A 21,487-nucleotide genomic window follows, 5' to 3' on the forward strand; every position below is an offset into this window, starting at 1 on the left:
CCCCTCCCCAGGTCCCCCCCGGGCTGCTCCCCCAGGTTCCCCCCTCAGCGCCACCACCCGGGCTGCTCCCCCAGGTCCCCCCCGTAACCTTCCAGGCAGTTGTTGCCGCAACCTTCCCCCAGCGGCACGTGGCGTTCGGAAGCACCACCCCGAGCGCCGATTGGTTGTGACGTCAGGACGGCGCTGGCCGCACCCCCGTGACGATTGGTCGCGGCGGGCCCCGGAAGTGCCCCTGCCCGGAGGCCGCTGAGAGCGGAGCGGCGCTGCCGGTTTGTGGCGCCCGGTCACCGCCATGAGCCTCCGGGCCTCGGTCAGCGAGTGTCTGCGGGACTGGGAGGAGCTGCAGGGCGGCTTCCAGCACGTGCAGGTGCCAGGGGGGCAGGTGCCGGGGAGCTAGGGGGGGCAGGCAGGTACCTGGGCGGCGGGGGCTTGCAGGGGAGCTATGGGGGGGAGGCAGGTACCTGGGGGCGGGGGCTTGCCGGGGAGCTATGGGGGGGCGGGCAGGTACCTGGGGGGCGGGCAGGTACCTGGGGGGCGGGGGCTTGCCGGGAGCTATGGGGGGGGAGGCAGGTACCTGGGGGGGGGGGGCTTGCCGGGGAGCTATGGGGGGGCGGGCAGGTACTGGGGGGCGGGGGCTTGCGGGGAGCTAGGGGGGGAGGCAGGTGCCGGGGGCGGGGGCTTGCAGGGGAGCTATGGGGGGGCGGGCAGGTACCTGGGGGGCGGGGGCTTGCAGGGGAGCTATAGGGGGAGGCAGGTACCTGGGGGGCGGGGGCTTGCCGGGAGCTATGGGGGGGGAGGCAGGTACCTGGGGGGCGGGGGCTTGCAGGGGAGCTATGGGGGGGGAGGCAGGTACCGGGGCGGGGGCTTGCCGGGGAGCTATGGGGGGCGGGCAGGTACTGGGGGGGGGGGCTTGCCGGGGAGCTATGGGGGGGAGGCAGGTGCCGGGGAGCTATGGGGGGGAGGCAGGTGCGGGGAGCTATGGGGGGCGGGCAGGTACCTGGGGGGCGGGGGCGTGCCGGGGAGCTATGGGGGGGAGGCAGGTACCTGGGGGGCGGGGGCGTGCCGGGGAGCTATGGGGGAGGCAGGTACCTGGGGGGGGGAGCTTGCAGGGGAGCTAGGGGGGGGAGGCAGGTGCCGGGGAGCTATGGGGTGGCGGGCAGGTACCTGGGGGGCGGGGGCTTGCCGGGGAGCTATGGGGGGGCGGGCAGGTACTTGGGGGCGGGGAGCTTGCGGGGGGGGGGCTATGGGGGGGAGGCAGGTGCCGGGGAGCTATGGGGGGGGCGGGCAGGTACCTGGGGGGCGGGGGCTTGCCGGGGAGCTATGGGGGGGGGGCAGGTACCTGGGGGGCGGGGGCTTGCCGGGGAGCTATGGGGGGGAGGCAGGTACCTGGGGGGCGGGGGCTTGCCGGGGAGCTATGGGGGGGGGAGGCAGGTACCTGGGGGGCGGGGGCTTGCCGGGGAGCTATGGGGGGGAGGCAGGTACTGGGGGGGGGGGCTTGCAGGGGAGCTCTGGGGGGGAGGCAGGTACCGGGGGCGGGGGCGTGGGGGAGCTAGGGGGGGGCAGGTACCGGGGGGGGGGGGCTTGCAGGGGAGCTATGGGGAGGCAGGCAGGTACCTGGGGGGGGGGGCTTGCAGGGGAGCTATGGGGGGGAGGCAGGTGCCGGGGAGCTATGGGGTGGCGGGCAGGTACCTGGGGGGCGGGGGCTTGCCGGGGAGCTATGGGGGGGCGGGCAGGTACTTGGGGGGCGGGAGCTTGCCGGGGAGCTCGGGGGGGGAGGCAGGTGCCGGGGAGCTATGGGGGGGGCGGGCAGGTACCTGGGGGGCGGGGGCTTGCCGGGGAGCTATGGGGGGGGGCGGGCAGGTACCTGGGCGGCGGGGGCTTGCCGGGGAGCGGGGGGGAGGCAGGTACCTGGGGGGGGGGGCTTGCCGGGGAGCTATGGGGGGGGGAGGCAGGTACCTGGGGGGGGGGGCTTGCCGGGGAGCTATGGGGGGGAGGCAGGTACTGGGGGGCGGGGGCTTGCAGGGGAGCTCTGGGGGGGAGGCAGGTACCGGGGGCGGGGGCTTGCCGGGGAGCTATGGGGGGGGCAGGTACCTGGGGGGCGGGGGCTTGCAGGGGAGCTATGGGGGAGGCAGGCAGGTACCTGGGGGGCGGGGGCTTGCAGGGGAGCTATGGAGGGGGAGGCAGGTACCTGGGGGGCGGAGGCTTGCCGGGGAGCTATGGGGGAGGCAGGCAGGTACCTGGGGTGCGGGGGCTTGCAGGGGAGCTATGGGGGGGGAGGCAGGTACCTGGGGAGCGGGGGCTTGCAGGGGAGCTATGGGGGGGCAGGCAGGTACCTGGGGGGCGGGGGCTTGCCGGGGAGCTATGAGGGGGCGGGCAGGTACCTGGGGGCGGGGGCTTGCAGGGGAGCTATGGGGGGGGAGGCAGGTACCTGGGGGCGGGGGCTTGCAGGGGAGCTATGGGGGGGCGGGCAGGTACCTGGGGGGCGGGGGCTTGCAGGGGAGCTATGGGGGGGCGGGCAGGTACCTGGGGGGCGGGGGCTTGCAGGGGAACTATGGGGGGGCGGGCAGGTACCTGGGGGGCGGGGGCTTGCAGGGGAGCTATGGGGGGGAGGCAGGTACCTGGGGGCGGGGGCTTGCAGGGGAGCTATGGGGGGGGAGGCAGGTACCTGGGGGCGGGGGCTTGCAGGGGGGCAGGTACCAGGGGCGGGGGCTTGCCGGGGAGCTATGGGGGGGGAGGCAGGTACCTGGGGGTCGGGGGCTTGCAGGGGAGCTATGGGGGGGAGGCAGGTACCTGGGGGGCGGGGGCTTGCAGGGGAGCTATGGGGGGGAGGCAGGTACCGGGGGCAGGGGCTTGCCGGGGAGCTATGGGGGGGAGGCAGGTACCTGGGGGCGGGGGCTTGCAGGGGAGCAATGGGGGGAGGCAGGTACCTGGGGGGCGGGGGCTTGCAGGGGAGCTATGGGGGGGGAGGCAGGTACCGGGGGCGGGGTCTTGCCGGGGAGCTATGGGGGGGGGCAGGTACCTGGGGGGCGGGGGCTTGCAGGGGAGCTATGGGGGAGGCAGGCAGGTACCTGGGGGGGGGGCTTGCAGGGGAGCTATGAGGGGGCAGGCAGGTACCTGGGGGGCGGGGGCTTGCCGGGGAGCTATGGGGGGGGCAGGCAGGTACCTGGGGGGCTGGGGCTTGCCGGGGAGCTATGGGGGGGCAGGTACCGGGGGCGGGGGCTTGCCGGGGAGCTATGGGGGGGCAGGTACCGGGGGCGGGGGCTTGCCGGGGGCAGGTACCGGGGAGCTATAGTGGGTAGTTCCCGGGGTAGGGCTGCATGTGCAATGAAGTTGCGGGGCTGGGAGGTGGTGCACTGGCCCGCAGGGGCTGGATAATGTCTCGGCTCCCTCAGGCTCAGACCTGGTTTTTTATCTGCCTCCCCCCGCCCCCCTCCCGATTGTCCTGGCGCGGTGCTGCGTGGTGCTGAGGGAGGGTCTTGTGCCTCTGCTTGGGGTGGCCACAGGCTGCCTGTCTCCAGGCCTGCCCTCCCCACCCCCCGTCAGTGATGGGCTGGGAGGACACAGTGCTGGGCTCCATGCTGCAGGCCCAGCTGGGGGGGGGGAGGCGACCAGAGTGTGGCCTCTCCCTGCCATGGGGCAGGTGCATGTGGGAAGCAGCCACGAGGCCCCAGCAGCGAACCCAGCAGCCTCTCCAAGCTCTGAGGGCTTCACGCACCTTCAAACTTACTGTCTGGGTAAGACACTAACTGATCCCTGACCTATATGTGGGACACAAGATGTGACTTTCTAATGGTTTGAGCATTGGTCTGTTCAACCCAGGGTTGTGAGTTCAGTCCTTGCGGGGCCATTTAGAGATTTGGGGATTTAGCTGGGGATTGGTCCTGCTTTGAACAGGGAATTGGACTAAATGACCTCCTGAGGTCCCTTCCAACCCTGATATTCTATGATCTGTGAACCCAGCGATTGTGCTGCCACCCACAGCCTCTCAACTGTACCCTACATCCCTGCAGAAGGCTGACCCTTGCACTGTGCCCAGAAGGGTGGTACACCCAAGCTCTGGTGGACAGAGGGGGACATACATCTTGGAGTTGAGGACCCATCAAAAATACCGTACTGGCACCCCCATCCTGTCTGAGTCCCAGGGGACTCCAGCGCTTCCACTGATCACAACCATTGGGCTGTGTAGGGGCAGAGGCAGTAAGGCAACCAGATGACCAACAATTAACGGTTTCATAGGATAGTTCCCAGCACCGTACAGTCCCCTCAACAGGCAGTCACTACAGGCTGGCACTGCCTTGGGAGAGGCATTCATCCAGTCCCGTATTGTTCAGGGTGGATGTGATGCACGAGTAGCCACTGGTTTTGGAATATCTCTCGTCTCCATTATTTTATATGTTGCCAAAGGTTCTTGCCACAACAGATCCAAATATTTGCAAAAGAAATGTCTTATAAGAACAATCTGTAATCTCTGGCTCTGGAAGAAAGCGGATATTCAAGACATGCAAGAGTGGCCATTTGGAGCCTCTATTCTCATTTATTTTCATATCGAATATTAATCATTCTACCTCAGCCACCCATCGGGATCAGGGCTCTGCTGTGCTGGGGACTATATAGATCCATAGTGAGAAATGGTCCTGCTGTGGCCAGCCAAGCTTCTAGCCTGGAGGGAATTTTGATCTTGACTTTATTAATGCCATGGCAGGGGGTGAGGGGAATGGTGACCTTTAATGGAAGTGTAATGCTGCTGCTCCAGCGATGTCCTTACTCTGCCTCCATTGGCTGCTGAGTGAAGTATGACTCTGTGACTCTTATAATCTGTTGTCAAAACACCCACTGGAGGTGTGATCTCAGGCAAGGGGAGAAGAAAAAATTAATGGAGGTGAAATAGCAGAGAGCCGTTCAGCCCCCATGTTGTAACCCTGTCTATGGGAAGCAGGAGGATTTCATTGCTGCTGGGCTTCTCATTCAGTAACTGAGTCTACCGTGTTTGGCCGTCAGTTTCCCTCACGTACACTTTGTCAGTCAGTGATCAGTGGAGTGCTGGGTGACCTTCCCCATCCCTGTTCACGCTTCCTTTACTCTCTCTCCTGCGTTGGCACATACTGGTTAGTGGGTGTCCTTGGCAACCAGGACTAAACAGTTTCATTGGCTGAGGAAGCCCTCCTGTCTTTTTGGGCTGAGCTGTTTGGGATTTACATCGTGTGCGGCTGCAGCTGGAAAGGAAACAGCCTCATTTTAAGGTCTGTTTCCGAAGGCTGTTATCTGTGGACAGGTTCAAAGATGCATCTGTTTTACTGGTAGGCTCCTGCCTCGTGACTGTTTTCCTTTCGATAAATGATTGAATGCTTTAACGTGTTCACTATGGAGTGAATACACTACAGTGTGTTTGTCCCACTGCCTGGTGTGACTTATATTACACATACTGTCTTGTACGTTGTTCTCCAAAGCATTTTGTGATCTACATTGTATGAATACTTGTCACCTTAACTCCCTCCTCTCCACTTGGTTCTTGTCCATGGTACTTGGGTGGTTCCTGTGTCACTTAGATTGGAGACCTACCAGTTGACATGCTTCATGGGAGAAGATTCCTCTATCCATGTCCTTTTGATGGAGACCATGGGTGTAGCGTATACTCAGGACAGCCTTTCTTCACTGGCTCCTCTCAGATGCTGATGGCTTTTTCCCTCTTGGGACAGTCTGTGAAATTCCTAATCAGTCACTCTAGTGCCCTTGACAGAATAAGATTTATTAAGACTAGAAAGAGATCAGATTCAAGGAGGGCTTCTCAAAGTCATCTCAGTGACAGAGCAACACGTCCTGCTTTTAGAAATCCCACCTAGAACAATAAAGCCGGTTTGTGTGACACATGTAGCGCTGTGCTCTACAGGAGGGATGTGGTATAAGAACACTGGACGAGGACTCGGGAGACCTGGGTGGGGTTTTGGCTCAGCTGCGGGCTACCTGTGTGTCCTGGGGTAAGTCAGTGTGTTCTGTGCGAAATGAGATACAATTTCCTTGCCTTACAGCTAGTAGCAGATATGTTCTACCAAATAGTAGATGAAATGGCATATTTATGCCAAGGTTCTATCTATTTTAGGTCCCTATTTGGCCCCTGTCACTCTAGCATCTGAGTACCTCGTAATATTTAATCTTCAGCAGCCCTGTGAGGTAGAGAAGTACCACATCACGCATGGGAAACTGAGGCATAGCAAGACTAACTGACTTGCCCAGGGCCACACACAAGTCTGTGGCATAGCGGGGAAGTGAACCTGAGCTTCCCGAGTCCTAGCTAGTGCCCTAACCCCTAGGACTATCCTGCCCCTTAATAGTTGCAATTAGTGACAGTAAAAATTTGCTTCTGCTGCGACTACACGGAGGAGTTAGACGTTGTGCCTCCTGCTAGGAATCCCCAGTACAAAGTGCAGTGAACCTTACCACAGATTGCCCAATGTTCCCGGTCCTGGCAGGGCGCACAGGGCTGAAGTCAGAGCTGTTGTCAGCGGAGCTGTACTTTATTACACGGACTCAACCTTGTTCTGGAGCTGTGACCACAAATGACTAACCCCTATCAGGGCCGTGATTACAGGCTGGGCATCCGTTGCTGCAGGGGAAGAGGTTACACTCTAGGACAGTGGTTTTCAAACTGCAGGTCACGACCCAGTACTGGGTCGCAGAATGTAAGGCACTGGGTCATGGCGGCTCTGGTCAGCACCACTGACCGGGCCATTAAAAATCCCATCAGCGGTGCTGCCTGGCTAAGGCAGGCTAGTCCCTACCTTTTCTGACACCACGCTGCACCCTGGAAGCAGCCAGCAGCAGGTCCGGCTCCTAGGCGGGGGGCCACGGGGCTCTGCATACTGCCCCCGCCCAAGCACTTGCTCTACACTCCCATTAGCCGGCTAATGGGAACTGGGAGTGGTGGTGCCTGTGGGCGAGAGTCACACAGAGCTGCTTGCGTGCCTCTGCCTAGGAGCTGGACCTACTGCTGGCTGCTTCTGAGGTGCAGCGTGGTCCGCAGTGCCAGGACAGGTAGGAATCCTGCCTTAGCATCCCCACTGCTCCGCTGAGTGGGAGCTGCCCAAAGTAAGCTTGTGCCCCAATCTCCTGCCCCAGCCCTGAGACCCCCCCTCAAACCCAGAGCCCCTTCCTGCACCCCAAACCCCTTATCCCCAGCCCCACTCCAGAGCCTGCACCCAGAGCCCTGACCCCTTCCTGCACTCCAGCCCTAGCCCTGAGCCCTCGCAAACCCAGAGCCCCCTCCTGCACCCCAAACCCCTCACCCTAACCCTGAGCCCCTTCCACAACCCAAACCCCTCATCCCAGCTCTGTTGGGTTGTGGGCATCAACAATTTTCTTTAACTGGGTCACCAAAAAAAGTTTGAAAAGCACTGCTCTAGGAAGACACTCAGCCTGGGGGAGGGGCCGTGAATGGAATTGCAGCATGGGGCCACACTAGGCGTCAGTGAGGGGCATTTGCATTTCCCCTGTGTAATAGCGGGAAGTCAGGAAAGCTGCGGGTGTCCTGGCTCAGAAACAGCTGTCTCTGGTACTGTCAGTGTTTCCTGGACATCCGGCTGCTGATGCATCTGCTTTGAAGGACTGCGGTTCTTGCCAAGTACTGTGTTCACTTGTACTGGCTCCTGCGAAGGCTCTCACAGCTGCTCCTAACTTCTGAGTGTTGTGGCCAGGTCCCACTAACACACCCCCAGAGCACATAGGAGTTCTCCAGGAGTTAGTCATAGAGTGGGGGGTTTTCCAGCCCCATTGGTTGTTCATATTCCCATTCAGAGGCTCGCTGCCAGAGCCGAGGGGGAAGCAAGCTGCTCGGAGAAGCTCTCCAGAAATCAGCATGGCTGTATTGCTTGGCACAGGTTACAGCCAAGAATGAACTGCTGCAAACTTTCCTGTGTGGTTACAGCAATTCACCTCTGGCCTACCCCCCAGCATTCGAAGACCAGGGACTCTCGAGCACAGACTGCCTGATGGCCTCTTGATTGGGGCAAATAGGGGCACCTGAGTGACACCAGCCAACTCGTTCCACTGGCATCTCAAGATGTGCTGGACTCCAAGCCCCCTGCTTGGTTGAGGCCCTTCTGATTACCAAGCGCATGTGTGCGCTCTCTCCTGTGCTGCTACCCAGACTCAGAACTACGCCTCCCATCCACTGATTCCCACGGCCTGTCAACGAGAAACTCTCCTGCTCGTTCTCCTGCGCAGAGTTGCTGCCCGGCGAGCACTGACATTTCAATCCCTTGTCCACACATTGCGGCAGGGGTGTGATTGGTAGAGTGCTCTAACTGCCCGCTGTAGGCTCTGCTGGTGGGAACTAAATGGCAGCTGGTTTGCGTTAGGACTGCTTTAGAAGGCCCTACAAATCCCCCACCTGCAGCCTGCTGTAGACAAGCCCTTAGTCTATCCTGGAGCCAGATTCCTCCCAGTCGCTGTGGGGAAAGGGACGGGTGTGTGGCAAGCTACCATCTGTGTCTCAGAACTTTCTCAAACCCTGTTTTATTTAACTCCCTGGATATCTCCTGTCCTGGAGAAGGCTTGGTGAAGCAGGCTCAGTTAAGAGAGACAGATCACTTGGCGAAAAACTCCTTAAACTCCTCTACTGGCTCGGATCCCACATTAAATCAACTGCATCTACTCTGCTCTCCTGGTGCTGACCCACAATTAGGTGTGGGGAGTGGGAACGGAGGGGAGCCTGGTGCAGAGACCTTGAGGAAAAACTTCATCTTGGCCCAGAAGAGTTAAGTGAACTGTACCAGAGTTGCTGTGTGAAGAGTTGAGGAGGCGGCGTGAGAAAGTGATGTAATCTGCTCTCTTCCTTCACCCTCGGAATAGAAGGGACACTCTCGTGCTTGGGAAAGCGACCTGCTCCTGCGAGACCTATCCTCGTTTTGCTCATGATCTGGCCATCTGTGAAAAGTGGGCAAAGGGCTAATCTAACATCTTAACAGATTCAGCTCCTTCCTCTTCCCTGCTACAAGCAGTGGGGTAAAGAACATGCGGTTTAAGGAGCAACTTGCGAAATAACAGTGCACTCAAAGCTGGTCTGCTTGCACCACAATGGGCAGATTAAAAGGCAGCAAATTTAAATTGGGTGGAGAATTGTTTTTAGCCATGTAGAACTAACCTGAGGGACTCCCTGCTGCAGGACACAGAGAAAAGTAATTTTAAAAGGGAGTGGCTAGAACACTGGGCTAGGGCTCAGACTTTGGTTCTGTCACTGACCTGCTAGGTGACCTTGGCCAAGTCATTGCGCCATCTGTGCCTTGGCTTCTCCAGCTGTAAATGAGGCTAATGATACTGACCTACTTCCTAAAGTGTTTTGAGAGCTGCTGATAAACGCTGTAGAAGAGCTTGGGATTCTAGATCTGCAACTGACAGGTCATTATAAGCCTAACTGTGAGCTCGGCTTTAATTCCGTAGCTGAAGGTGCTATTCTGAATTGTTCATCAATGTCAAAAGTAGCATCTCTCAGCAGGCTTTGAGGAGAAGGGTGAGCATTGACTTGGCAAGGGCTACCACTGATTTTCCAACCCTAAAATGAGACTGGCACCTACACAAGGCAGGGCAGCATCTCAGAGACAATCGGGGCCATGCTGCAAGGCATCACCCATGATCACCAGCTGGGGGAAGGCAGGGGCTCCTTCCTCTCCCAGGCCATGTCAGTCAACACAGTACTGGACCAGTCGTATTACAGGGACACCTTCCCCTGAACCACCTGCCACTGCTGGAAGCTGGGCTCTTCCCGCATGCCTGGTCTCTAGGGCAGCTTTTAGTTCAGCAGTTTCCCCTCTGTCACAGTCAGGTCCCCGCTGAGTGAACTTCCTCTTGGTCTGGATGGGAGGCTGCTGGGGAATGCTGAGCCAGCTCGTCCCTTCTGGTTCCTGGGGTCTGGAAGCTCAGCTGTCTGTCTGAAATGGAGGCGCAGGGCAGGGTGCGGGAGGGAGATGCCGTAGGTCACCCAGCAGGTCAGTGACATGCTGGGAAAAGAAGCCAGGGTCTGAGGCCTAGTCTTGGCTTTGGCGAGAGGTGGCTTCTTGCCAGCCATTCGTTCCCCCTTCAGCATGGTGAGGCGCAATGGAACAATGGGCAAGCTTATTCCAGCCGAACAGCACCCCCTACGGTGTGCGTGAGAACCAGTCTCTAAGGAAGCTGAATCCCAGTTTGGGACTGCACGACGTGTGGGGTGAGACTCTTGGCTCTGGGCTCACCTACCACTGCTTGTAAAGGCTGCATCAGGCCAGGGAAGCAAACCCCACTTCTCCGGTCTCAAAGCATTTACCCAGTGAGTTTCCCAGGCCCCTCCTGAGGTGGGGGTACCAACCCCATATGGAGGGGCAAATACGCTTCCCAAGCGGATGCCACGAGTCAGCGGTGAAGTTGGGGATAGTTCTCAAAGGTCCTGCCTCCTGTTCCTCTGCTTAAATCCCCAGCCCAGCCTCCGAGAATTAACGGGCTCCCAGCTGAGGCACCTGGGCTCACCCCTGGTCTGTCCTTTCCATTGCCAGGAGGCCCATAAGCTGTACAAGCAGAAGCTGGAAGAACTAACCAAGCTGCAGGATGGGATCTCCAGTTCCATTGCACGGCAGAAGAAGCAGCTGAAGGAGCTGTCTCTCGCCTTCAAAAAGTAAGGAGCTACATGGGGCAACATAAGGAGATCCTTGCGGAGTCCTGCTCAGAGGGAGTGTGGGAGTTTAGTGAGGAGCATTCCTATGCCGTGGAGTGCTAATCAGGGGAATGGTTTGGGTGGGTGAACCATGGGGGCGGGGTAGGATGAAGGAGCTATTGCTTCTCTCATACCCTCCTTTTCCAGTAGTTCCTTCGTCCCCTGCCCACGTTAGACATCAGCCCCCCGTGCTGACTTCCTGGGCTTAGAAAATTGGTAGTTGCTCGTTCATGTTGGTTTCCCCCCTGCTGCCTCTTAGCCAGGTCCCATTCTGAAACTATGGGGCAGACCCAGGAATTTGCTCGCAGGTTTCATCCCCCTGTTAGTTCTGAATTAATGTCTCAGTTCCTGCTGTCCTGCGGTGGGACAATGTCAGCAGCAGAAGCTGCTGGTCCATCTTGTCAGACTGAGTCACGTTCCTTTCCCCAGCTACAAGTCCTCCATAACCGCCGAACAGGAAGTCCATTCGGGAGATCCAGAGCCTCATCAAAGAGAGGCAGAGCATCTTCTTTGAAATGGAGGCGTATTTGCCAAAGAAGAATGGGTAAGAAGCCGTTCCATGGTCTTGGGGTCTTAGCCAGCAGTAAAAGGACTGAAGCTATTGACTTCTATGCAGCAGTTACCAGAGATTGCTTGGGTTACCAGCCAAAAAACTGCCCAGACTCGATCAGCTTTGACTCTGGCAGGATGTCAGTGAAAGACCTGATACACAGCTGGTGCTAGTTAATTTCTCATCGCTTCTTTTCAGTCTCCATCCTCCTGATTCAAATTCCAAGACCCCATTTCCACTGGGCTTGGGAAAATCTTGCAGTGACCAGCCAGAGACAGATTAGGGTAGGGGCCTTGGCACAGTGAGTTGCCAATTCAGAGCAGAGTATAACCAGGGGACTGGTTCCTTGGAGCAACAGTGTCTTTGGACATGAAGCTCACTCTCCAGCGTGCACTGGTGTTGCCCCATGGCCAGCAGCTTGACCTCCTGCTGCTGGGCAAGAGGCCCATTAGTGCAGTGTTTGAACAGATGTTTATTCTAGGGTAACAATCTTCCATTAATGCAGTAAAGTCGGGGTGAACAGTGGCAAGTGCTGCTTAGTATCAGATGAAGGTGAAAGCTGGGGGTGGAGTTAAGGTCCCACACAGGATGTTTTGGGTGTGTTACCAGGCAGCAGAGCACAGGCCTGCCTATGTTCCTGGTTCCCCGCACAGCATCAGTAATGTGCTGAATGGAAGGCTCCTTGCAGGCTGGCAGAGCGGGAGTAACCATCCCAGTCCCGGGGCGGGAACTGCCCCATATTTTCCCTGATGTGCTGTGTAGGGTTCCCCTTTCCATAACCCCACTAGTGCTAATGGCTGCCATTTACTTGGTTGTGACAGTGGTGGCCCCTCTATGGTCCAGTTGTCAGCAAACGCTACTCACTATCCGGGGACCCTCGTGAGCATTGGGGGGGTCCTAGGGAGCACAGGTTCTGTGCTTGGCCATACTTCTCCCAACTGCTGCAGGTGCCTGAGGCAGCCTTGGGCAGAAGCCGCCTTCCACTGTGTTAGTGACAGAGCTGCGTCTGCGTCATTGACAAGTGAAGGATGGGCCTGTCACAGCCGGCGTTCCCGCAAAGGGACCAACAGAAGGAATGAGGCTATGTACCTGCGCAGTAGAGCGTGAGCGTAGCAAAGCGTGGGCGTTGAAGCCCATACGATGCGTGTGAGATAGCTACACGTTAGCCATGCAGCAGGAGCCGATTCAATCTCAAGTACTGCCACGGTCAGAGCGGTGCAGCTGGCCCCTGCCCCTGCGGCAGCGGAGGGGCTGGATGCCTCCTGTGTATGTTCTCACTTCTCCTTCCATTCTTGTCTAGGTTGTACCTGAGTCTGGTGCTTGGGAACGTGAATGTGACTCTACTCAGCAAGCAGGCTAAGTAATGCCCCTCTGCTGTCCAAGGGCTGTAGAATTCCCTTTACTCTTGGAGAGGAAGGTCGTCTTCTGCTGGCATATCTGGCACTGACCCTTGCCAAAGTCTTCCCAATCTCAGCATCCGCAGAGACCCTCTTCCACCGGCAGACTGATCGTCACATTGACCCTCCCCAGGGCTGGGTTTAGGACACTCCCTTCCCCAGAGTTAATCTCTGATACCTGACCTTCTCTTGCATGTTCTTGCAACTGTCCTGCCTCTGGCCGGGGTCTTTAGGTCAAGCCTTGATGGGAGACCTACCAGGAAAGCACAGGCTTGTTAGTGGTTCAGTAGGTGGTGGTCTTCCTCCCAGTTAGGGTTGGTGGATTTGGGCTGGTCTAAGGGCAGGCGGAGCCTCTGGCAGCACAGAGCCCCTAATGCCATGTTGGGACATCATCCAAGACTTGCTCCACCAATAGCCCCAGCACCCTTCCCTACAGCATCTTGGGTCTCCTGTCTAAAACCCAGTAGCTCATGGTCCAAGCTGGTATGGCCGCAGAGTCTCTCAGGTTTACCCGCTTGGAGATGGCCCTTGTCCACTGATGGTTGCCTGAAGACTTTGGGATTATTCTCTGTACACCATGACCCTTCGCTGTGCTTCCCTGCAGGTTTGCTTATAAAGATGAGTACGAGAAGTTCAAGCTCTACCTCACCATCATCCTGCTCATCATCTCCTTCTCCTGCAGGTTCCTTCTCAACTCCAGGTGAGTCTGTAGCGCAGCAAGATGCTGACCCAGCCATGTGGGCAGCCTGACAAGAGACCATCTCCTGGGCTGGAAACCAGGGTCTGCTAACACCGCTTAGGTGATATGCATGGGATCTGCGTGGAAGGTGTCGGGTTGAGTAGCTTCTGACTTAGGCTGCCATCGCCAATGATGGGAATGAAACTGCAGACTGGTGCCTCTATTAGGATCCTTCAAGGACTGTGGGGCTACGATAGGATTGCTGGAGGTAACCAGATCTTGAGCTGAAACGTTCTGGTGGGCTGGAGATGGGACCCTGGATAGTGGACTGAGCCGATCACGTCTCACCAGCTTGGATCCGGTTTTCAGGTGTGCAGCATCGCTGCTGCTAGCCCACTGGGTTCTGATGTGGTTGAGGCTGGCCGGCCATGGGGAATGGTACCCACCTGGGTGAGCAGTCAGGTGCTGAACAAGGCTCTTCCACAAGTTGCCCCTACTGTCCCCCCCGCAGTAGGGTGGGATTTTCCTGGGGCCTGTCCTGCAGTAAATTTCTATCTCATTGAAGGAGTGAGGAATGTAGCATCCAAAGGGCAGCATAGCTGGCCTGCGCCAAAGGCTTATGGTCTGTAACTGACTTGGGGATCAGGACTCTCCAAACAGCCGGTGACCCTTCTGCGCGCACACATCGTGGCTGCTCAGTGTTGCTGTACCTGTCTCAGCATCTGGGTTTCTATACAAGAGGCTTCCACTCCTCTCCATGTGGCTGGAGCAGCTCCTGACTGAGACCAGAGCTGGTGGCCCCTGCTGAAATAACAGCAGACTTGGAAATGCCCATTTAGGGGTGCGGTCAGTCCCCTGGCTTCTCAGGAGTGTGCTCCTCTTTTATTGCAGAGCCACGCCATCGCTTTCACGTCCTTCCCAAGGAGCTTGACCTTACGTGAGCAGGACAGGTGGCTTCATGGTTTGGGTTGTTTCAATGCCACACTCTTACATTCCCTGCCCTTGTTTCTGCAGGCTGGGCAGGCTTCGCCTGTCGTGAGCCCCCCCATGCCATGCCCCTAGAGGCTATCCCAGAGCTTGCCTCCCAGCAGCAGGGGAATGCACCAGAAAGCTTGCGTTGCATTGCATCCCTTCCTCCCCGCAGCGCTGGGGTGGCTGTTCCCAGCAGTTCTAGGGTAGCAGGAAGCTGCTTCATGGGCCAGACCCTCAGCCCAATCGGTTGCTCTGCATGAGGGCTGAAGGAGAAGCAGCACTGCGGCTGAACTCTCCTGCAGGGGGACATTCAGAGCCGCCCTGCAGTGAGCTCTGCCTGGTTCCTGGGGGAGCTGCAAAGGCCCTGCTCTGCTCCCCGTCTTCACCGTCCGCTTTGGTGTGACAGGGTGACGGACGCTGTCTTCAACTTCCTGCTTGTCTGGTACTACTGCACCTCACCATCCGTGAGTGCATCCTAATCACCAACGGGTCCAGGTGAGCAGGGCCCCGCCCTCCCACTGCCACAGCCTCGCCCAGGCCGAGCAGACTGCCCCTGACCTGCTGCATTAGCCTCTGCTCCCTGGGCTCCAGGGGAGCCCCCCACTCAAGGTCGCCTCTGCTAACTGGGGGAACAGCTTGCTCAGTATTGTGACGCGCCCCTGGGGAGGGGCCATAGGAGGAGATCCAACAGCTGCTCGCTGATTACCGCAGTCCCTGCTTTGTGCCACGGTGCCAGCTGAGCCTCTGTCCTGGCTGTTTTCCTCTCACTCCTTGTGAGCACTGGGGTGCTGCTGGCCTGTCTTCCTTGGCTGGAGGGCCAGCCTGGCCTTCGCCTCCCTTGCAAGCCTAGCCCCACCTGTGTGGAGGTCTAATTCTAGCTCCCTCTTCTCTGCTCCCCCAGAATCAAAGGTTGGTGGGTTTTCCATCACTACGTCTCTACCTTCCTCTCAGGCGTCATGCTGACTTGGTGAGTCTCCATCTCTGCCCATCGCTGGGGATCCCGCATCATCCTGTTTCCCTGTCCTCTCCTCCCTGGCTCGCAAGTTGGGCTGTGAGAATGTTAGAGGACAGATTTCACCTGGGTGGGCTCGTGCCAGCCTCCCCCTAAATTGGGTCCCTGCAGCCCTGGGGGCCTCACAGGGAGTAGCCAGGGAATCTCTGACATCACCCGGGGCTTTGGGACACTCGCAAATAAAACCCATAGAGCAGGCTGGTGCCCTGAGCGTCTCCCGCTGTCTCTTCTCTCCTGCAGGCCGGATGGGCTCATGTACCAGATGTTCCGAAACCAGTTCCTCTCCTTCTCCATGTATCAGAGTGAGTGTCCCTGTGTGGGCGGGGGGCGAGCCTGGGTGGTGGGCTTTGGAAACCCAGCAGGAGCCTCCGGAGCCACGAGCTCCGACGAAGTGGGTATTCACCCACGAAAGCTCATGCTCCAAAATGTCCGTTAGTTTATAAGGTACCACAGGACTGTAAGCTGGCGGCTGCCTCCCTCTCCTGTTAGCCTGTTTCAGCCGTGCCCTCTGGGTCCACAGCGCTTACAGGGGGATTCTTTGATGGGCTGGCAAGATCCCCAGTAGCCATGAGACGGTTTCTCCTCCCTAGTGCTCTGCGAAGCTGCAGGCTTGAGAAGCGGTGACAGAGCACTGGCCTGGCCTGCATAGGGCACTGCCCGGAGCTGGAGGGCCTGCGTGGGGAAACACTGCAGGCCAGTGGCTCGCACACTGGCAGTTGTGCAGGAAGCTCTCCTCTCCTTGCAGGCTTCGTGCAGTTTCTCCAGTATTACTATCAGAGCGGGTGCCTGTACCGGCTGAGGGCGCTGGGGGAGAGGCACAACATGGATCTCACTGTGGGTAAGTTGTCTCCTGTCTCCCTGCCCGTGGCCAAAGCCGAAACAGACCCCACCACAGTCTGCCCTGGCAGAAGCTGCAATCTACCACTCAGCTGCTGGTGTAGCAGCAGAGACACTGGCTTGGAAATGATCAGGCCCTGAGCCTGACTTCATGCCCATGGGGCAGCTTGGCCCATCTCCAAACTCAATGCAGACAGTCGGGAATCGGGGGGCCGGAGCAGCCCCATGCTCTCTCCCTGAAGCTCAGTTGACTCGGGGCTGGTTGCATGGTTGGTGTTCCCCTTGCTGGCGTTACGGCAGGGCATGGGCTGGGTCGTCCCACCAATGCCTAGCTCCCTTGGGGCCGCTGGGCATGTCTCTAGGGTACTTGGCTCGGTCGCTCTCGGCACACCGCTTCTCCCCTCTGAGTGCCGGGAGGGCACGTGTCAGGGGTTGTGCAGGTCAGTTGTGCATCAAGGGAGATGTAGTCCGGCCAGAGGTCCCAGCCCCTAGAGGAGAAAGGGAGTGCAGAGCATCTGAACTACACTCCCATGAGGCATTGGCACCAACTGGAGTGGGAAGATTTTGGTTCCTTATAAAATTTTCTGCAATCAAGTTTTCTTGTGGATAGAAACTTTCCACCAGCCCTCCCATTCACCCCCCGTGTGCCACATGCACCCCTCCTTGCTTTCCAGCACTCTTCCCTGGCTCTCAAAGCTGCTGCTCACCCAATCTCCTACAGCGGGCAGCCCTGCCTGGCCAGCCACCTGGGAGCAAAAGCCTGTCTCGGAGCTGTAGGATCCTTTAGGACACCAGGGTTTTCCCTGATGTCTGCGTCCCTTGTGTGTCCAAGGCTGCATGGCTGAATCCAGCCCCGTATTCACAGCGGTAAGGCACAGAACCCCCCTGTTGCACTGGGTTCTAAGGCTCCCTTCATATGTCCCGTCTCTGCAGAGGGCTTCCAGTCGTGGATGTGGAGAGGCCTCACTTTCTTGCTGCCGTTCCTCTTCTTTGGCCAGGTGAGTCCGCACCATCCGCCCTGGGCGTCTCTGGCATGGGGGCTGTGCCTGAGGATTCGAATGGATTTTGTGGTGCTCGCTCGCAGCCTTGGAGATGGACGAGAGGGAGGGGGAGCTATCACCCATGTGCCTGTGGAGGAGAGAGTCTAGGCTGCGTTTGTGAGAGCAGAGTGCCTGGGAGGTGCAGGAAGCTGGGGAGTGAGAGTCTGGATGGCTTCTCCTGATAGAGGCCTGCATAAAACAAGACCCCTTAAATACTTAAATCGGTGTCTCTGCTGAGCAACACCTGCTCTTGCCTTGTGAGTTGGGCTTTTCAGAGGCGGAGCTGCCCCAAATCCCAGCAACACCCAGAAGAGCTGCTGGGTGCCTCGGGCTGGGTATTTGGGTAGCAGGCGGCAAGACCCATGGTGCTGGGTTTGCTGGGGACCACCTTACATGAGTCTCCAGGAAAACTCCCCCTTAACCCCGTGTCTCCTTCAGTTCTGGCAGCTTTACAATGCGGTCACCCTCTTCCGTCTGGCCAGACATCCGCAGTGCAAGGAGTGGCAGGTGAGCCAGCGGCTTGGGCAAGCGTATCCTGGGCAAGCGTATCCTGTATCCCAGCCCCTAGAGGAGAAAGGGGTGGGGTGGGGTGGAGCAGAGCATGCAGCTTGAGAGAGAGAGAGAAAAGTGTGTGTGTGGCCGGCCATTCTGCTGTGTAAGGATCGCAGCCTCTGGCAATTTCTCCTCCTCCATTTCCTGCTGCTGAATGTGCAGTTTGGGGCTGGGTGCCAGATTGCAGGGGTGTCAGAAGAGGGGGGAAGGGCCCACCTGTGCCCCCCTCCCCCCCGCAAAGGCAGAGAGCCATGGGGCTGGCTAGGAGCTCAGGTCTAGTCCCTCCCCCTGCGCTGAGGCAGGAAAACGTCTACATGCAGCAGCGAGGTCTGAGTCTGGCTGCTGGGAAGCGACACAGCTGAGGGTGACTGACTGGGCTGTGGCCCCTCCTAGTGGCTAGGAGATCCCAGCCCAATACAGCCTCTCGGGCTCCTGCTGGTGGGTTAATTCTAGTGTCTCCTGTCTAACTCTCAGGTTCTCATGTGCGGGCTCCCCTTCTTCGTGCTCTTCGTGGGGAACTTCACCACCACCCTGCGGGTCGTCCAGCAGAAGTTCCAGAACCAGAACCAAGAGGCTAAGGCCAAGTGAGAAGAGGAGCTGATGCTGAGACTGGGCGGGAGAGGGGCTCTCCTGCCCCCCCTCCCCAGCCTTCAGTCTCCTAGCCATGCTCCAGGCTGTGCTATCCGACCCTTCTCACCCCTTGACGTGTGCCCTTTCCTCAGGGGCAGGCCCACAGGGACCTGACTTGGTGCTGAGCTCTGGGGCCTGTCCGGGGAACCTCAGGGGAATGTGTGTGATCTAGTAAACCAAGCTGCTGAAATCTAATGCACCTGCCTGGGGCGAGGCTCCCTCACAATCCTGGCCCTGGGAAATGCTGCCTTTGGCTGAGCTGCTGTGCACGTGCTGCCATCTCCCCAGAGGGCACCCTGGCCAGCCAGGTAGCCATCCCACTCTGCCTTAGAGGGCATTCCCCTCCCTTTGCTCCAGAAGTGGGTGACTAGGGCAGGTACTCAGATGTTAATGTGACCCCTTCCTTGGGGGTCAGGCTAAAGCACTACCATGAACAGCAGCTAGCGCCAAGCAACCAGAGCACTGAATTGCCCATGACAGCTGGTGGGGCAAAGCCTCTTACCTGGCTTCTGCTCTGAACCCTCCAGTGCGGCCAGCTTGGCTTATTTGAAGCTCCCCTCCCCCTGGACAGTGCTGCTGAGACAAGGGGCAAATAGCTCAGCAACTCTTGCTTAGAAACCCAGCCCACTGCATGGAAACAGGCTCCTTGCTTATTTGCTACTGAGTCCCTGCTGGAAGCCCTCCGGCTGGGAGAACCAGCTGCAAAACTCTCCCAGGCCCATCATGGGTGTGGATTCCCCAGGCCTGACTCTTGTGCAAATCACCTTCTAGGGATGGAAACGCATGCTTTAAAAGTGTCTGACCTCTTTACTACAGTGCTCTGCATCCTGGGGCCACTATGCAGCCTCTGCTCCAGCAGGATGCTTTAAGGGGACTCTGGAGCATGATCCTGGAACTGGGGCAGCCTAATGTCCTAACCTTCCCCCAGATCAATTCATTGGGCAGCAGAGGGAGAGAAGAGATGCCAAAAACTGTAAAGGAAGCAGTGGGTGTAGCTGGTGCTAGAAAGTTGCTTGGGGACTTGAGCTCTGACTTCCTAGCCAGCAGGTTCCCTGTCTCCTGCTGGAGCAGCTGTGCTTGGCTGGCTTGTGAGCTGCTGGGGGAAGTCTGAGCAGTTACCAAGCTTTGGTTCGGGGAAGACGTGTCACGGAGGGAGTTGTCGTAGCTGTATTAATGTCTGTGCCTCCTTTGATAGGAAGCTCACCCATAATAAAGGGAAGAAGGGGCGATCCCTTCCCATGACAGAGCTGTCTCTGACCCCAACTGCTCTTAATCCACTGGTGGGATGTTTTGATGGAAGGAAGAGGGCTGGGGGAGAAGAGTCCATTCTCACTGCCTAGGCCCTGAGCTCTGCTGCTGAGGGAGATAACTTGGCAGGGGTAAGTGTTGCAGTGAGGCTCTTAACTAGCAGGAGCAGTTTGTCCTCCCCTCTGCTAGCTTGCAGCAGGCAGGATATTCCTGTGACAGGGAGGGAGCTGCACAGACCTGAGCTAGCACCTGCCGCAGAGCCTGACTTCTAGCTGAGGGAGGGGGCTAGGTCCTTGCTCTGTACTGGAAACAGAGCTGGCTCTGTTTATCCCTTTTAGTGATGACGTACCTGGCATTTGTTCAGCTGCCACTTCCCTGCTAGTGTTGAAGCTAGCCCAGGTGGGTCTGCACTTGGGGCAGTTGCACCTCGAGCGGCAGCAAAGCTGTACCAGAACCTGCCTTGGTGCCAGCCCACCTTTCCTTCTGCCAGGGGAAGTTAGTGTTAATCATACTGCTGAACATGTGACCTTTGTTTTCCATCAACTCTCCCCTGGAAGCCTGTTTGGAAAGAGAGTGGAGCTCTGGGCCTGCCTGAGAATGAAAAGAGGTGGGGCTAGAGGGAAGGAGAGAGGCCTAAAGTCAGCAAATGAAGTGAGAAACTGCCTCAGTTCAAACTCAGGGGGGCTGGCTGTGCTGCAAGCAGACCTGAGCTAGCTCGGATCACAGCAGTGAGCTGCACATGTGAGACTAGCCCAGGTTGCTGAGGGTTCACAGCTACTGGAAAATGAGATCAGGTGGAGCCTGCATGCGCAGCTACCAAGGAAGTGCAGCCACTTTGGGAAGTAAGCTTTAAACACACCACAGCCAGGATGTGTTTCGGCTCCCTCCCCACATCTCTGCAGCACAGCCAGAGTCTAAGTGACTTGCCCAAGATCTCCTAGGAAAGGCTGTGGCAAAGCAGGGAACGGAAGCTGGGGCTCTTGGTCTCAGATTAGCACCCAAAGCGCAGGCAGGTCACCTGTAAAGCTGGTCTCATAAGGAAGTTGAACCTTGTGACCTTGGCTTTGGGGGGTGAAGGTGACACCCAAGCCAAGAGGAAGTTACTGGCTGGCAGCAGCCCCCAGCTCTTGGGTCTGTTTCTCACTGAAATGAAGCAGGAGGCAACTGATCTCACGAGGCAAAACAAAGACCCTGTTTTATTCCAAGGGGACAGTATCTTTAAAATTATTTACATTCAGGGGACAGGCTGAGCTTTTCCACGAGCTGGTCTCAAGCAGGGTGAACAGGAAACACAGATACCAGAACTGTGCGTGGAGATGCTGCGAATGGGGTTCAGTTCACGTAACCAAGCACAGGGGGCCCCAGTCATTCTCCTGGCTCCCCAGGCTGACTGCAGCTGCACCTTCGTGACCCTGCAGGCCAGTATCGAATTCCTCCCCTCTCACAGGAGGCAGCTTCAGCCATCTCCTGTCCCCTCTGCCTAAGGAAACAAGGTTCAGTGCAGGCAAGCCCTGCAGTTCAGTCCCTGACCCACACTGACCTCTTGGCACATGACTCAAGGCCCAGGCAGCAGCCTTGCTAGTCCCTGGAGGCTAGTGACAGCTGGGAGCAAGCCGTCCTCGGGCCCAGGCTTCCAGAGGGATTGTCTGGCGTTGGGCTGGGAAGTTACATAGCCAGTCACCACATTGCTGAGACCTGAGCATTAAGCCACTGGGTGTCAGCTCCCCACCCCCACTAGCCAACTTCCCTAGGCCCATGGGCCAGAGTGGAAGTCAGGGCTGGCCCCGGTGGCAGCAGTTACTGGCATAACTCTCACTAGGCGCTAACAGGTTGAGAGAGCAGGTCTCTAGCCAGCCCCAAGCCCCCCTCACAGCCTGGCCAGGAATTTACAGCAG

The 21,487-nt window shown here is 58.2% G+C and overlaps 1 protein-coding gene across 1 annotated transcript; it reads left to right on the forward strand.

Moving 5' to 3' along the window:
• The first annotated feature begins 215 nt into the window (after nucleotides 1–215).
• TMEM120A (transmembrane protein 120A) lies at nucleotides 216–19,594 on the forward strand. The gene is given in 13 exon segments (XM_030537120.1): nucleotides 216–367; nucleotides 10,518–10,693; nucleotides 11,133–11,219; nucleotides 12,526–12,585; nucleotides 13,227–13,322; nucleotides 14,680–14,726; nucleotides 14,729–14,768; nucleotides 15,175–15,240; nucleotides 15,526–15,587; nucleotides 16,031–16,123; nucleotides 17,056–17,120; nucleotides 17,601–17,669; nucleotides 18,189–19,594. Coding segments are annotated over 13 exon segments (1,050 nt in total). The 5' UTR covers nucleotides 216–292; the 3' UTR covers nucleotides 18,303–19,594.
• The last annotated feature ends 1,893 nt before the right edge of the window (nucleotides 19,595–21,487 follow it).

The sequence above is a fragment of the Gopherus evgoodei genome, chromosome 17 (genome assembly GCF_007399415.2).
Source record: "Gopherus evgoodei ecotype Sinaloan lineage chromosome 17, rGopEvg1_v1.p, whole genome shotgun sequence".
NCBI classification, from domain to species: domain Eukaryota; kingdom Metazoa; phylum Chordata; order Testudines; family Testudinidae; genus Gopherus; species Gopherus evgoodei.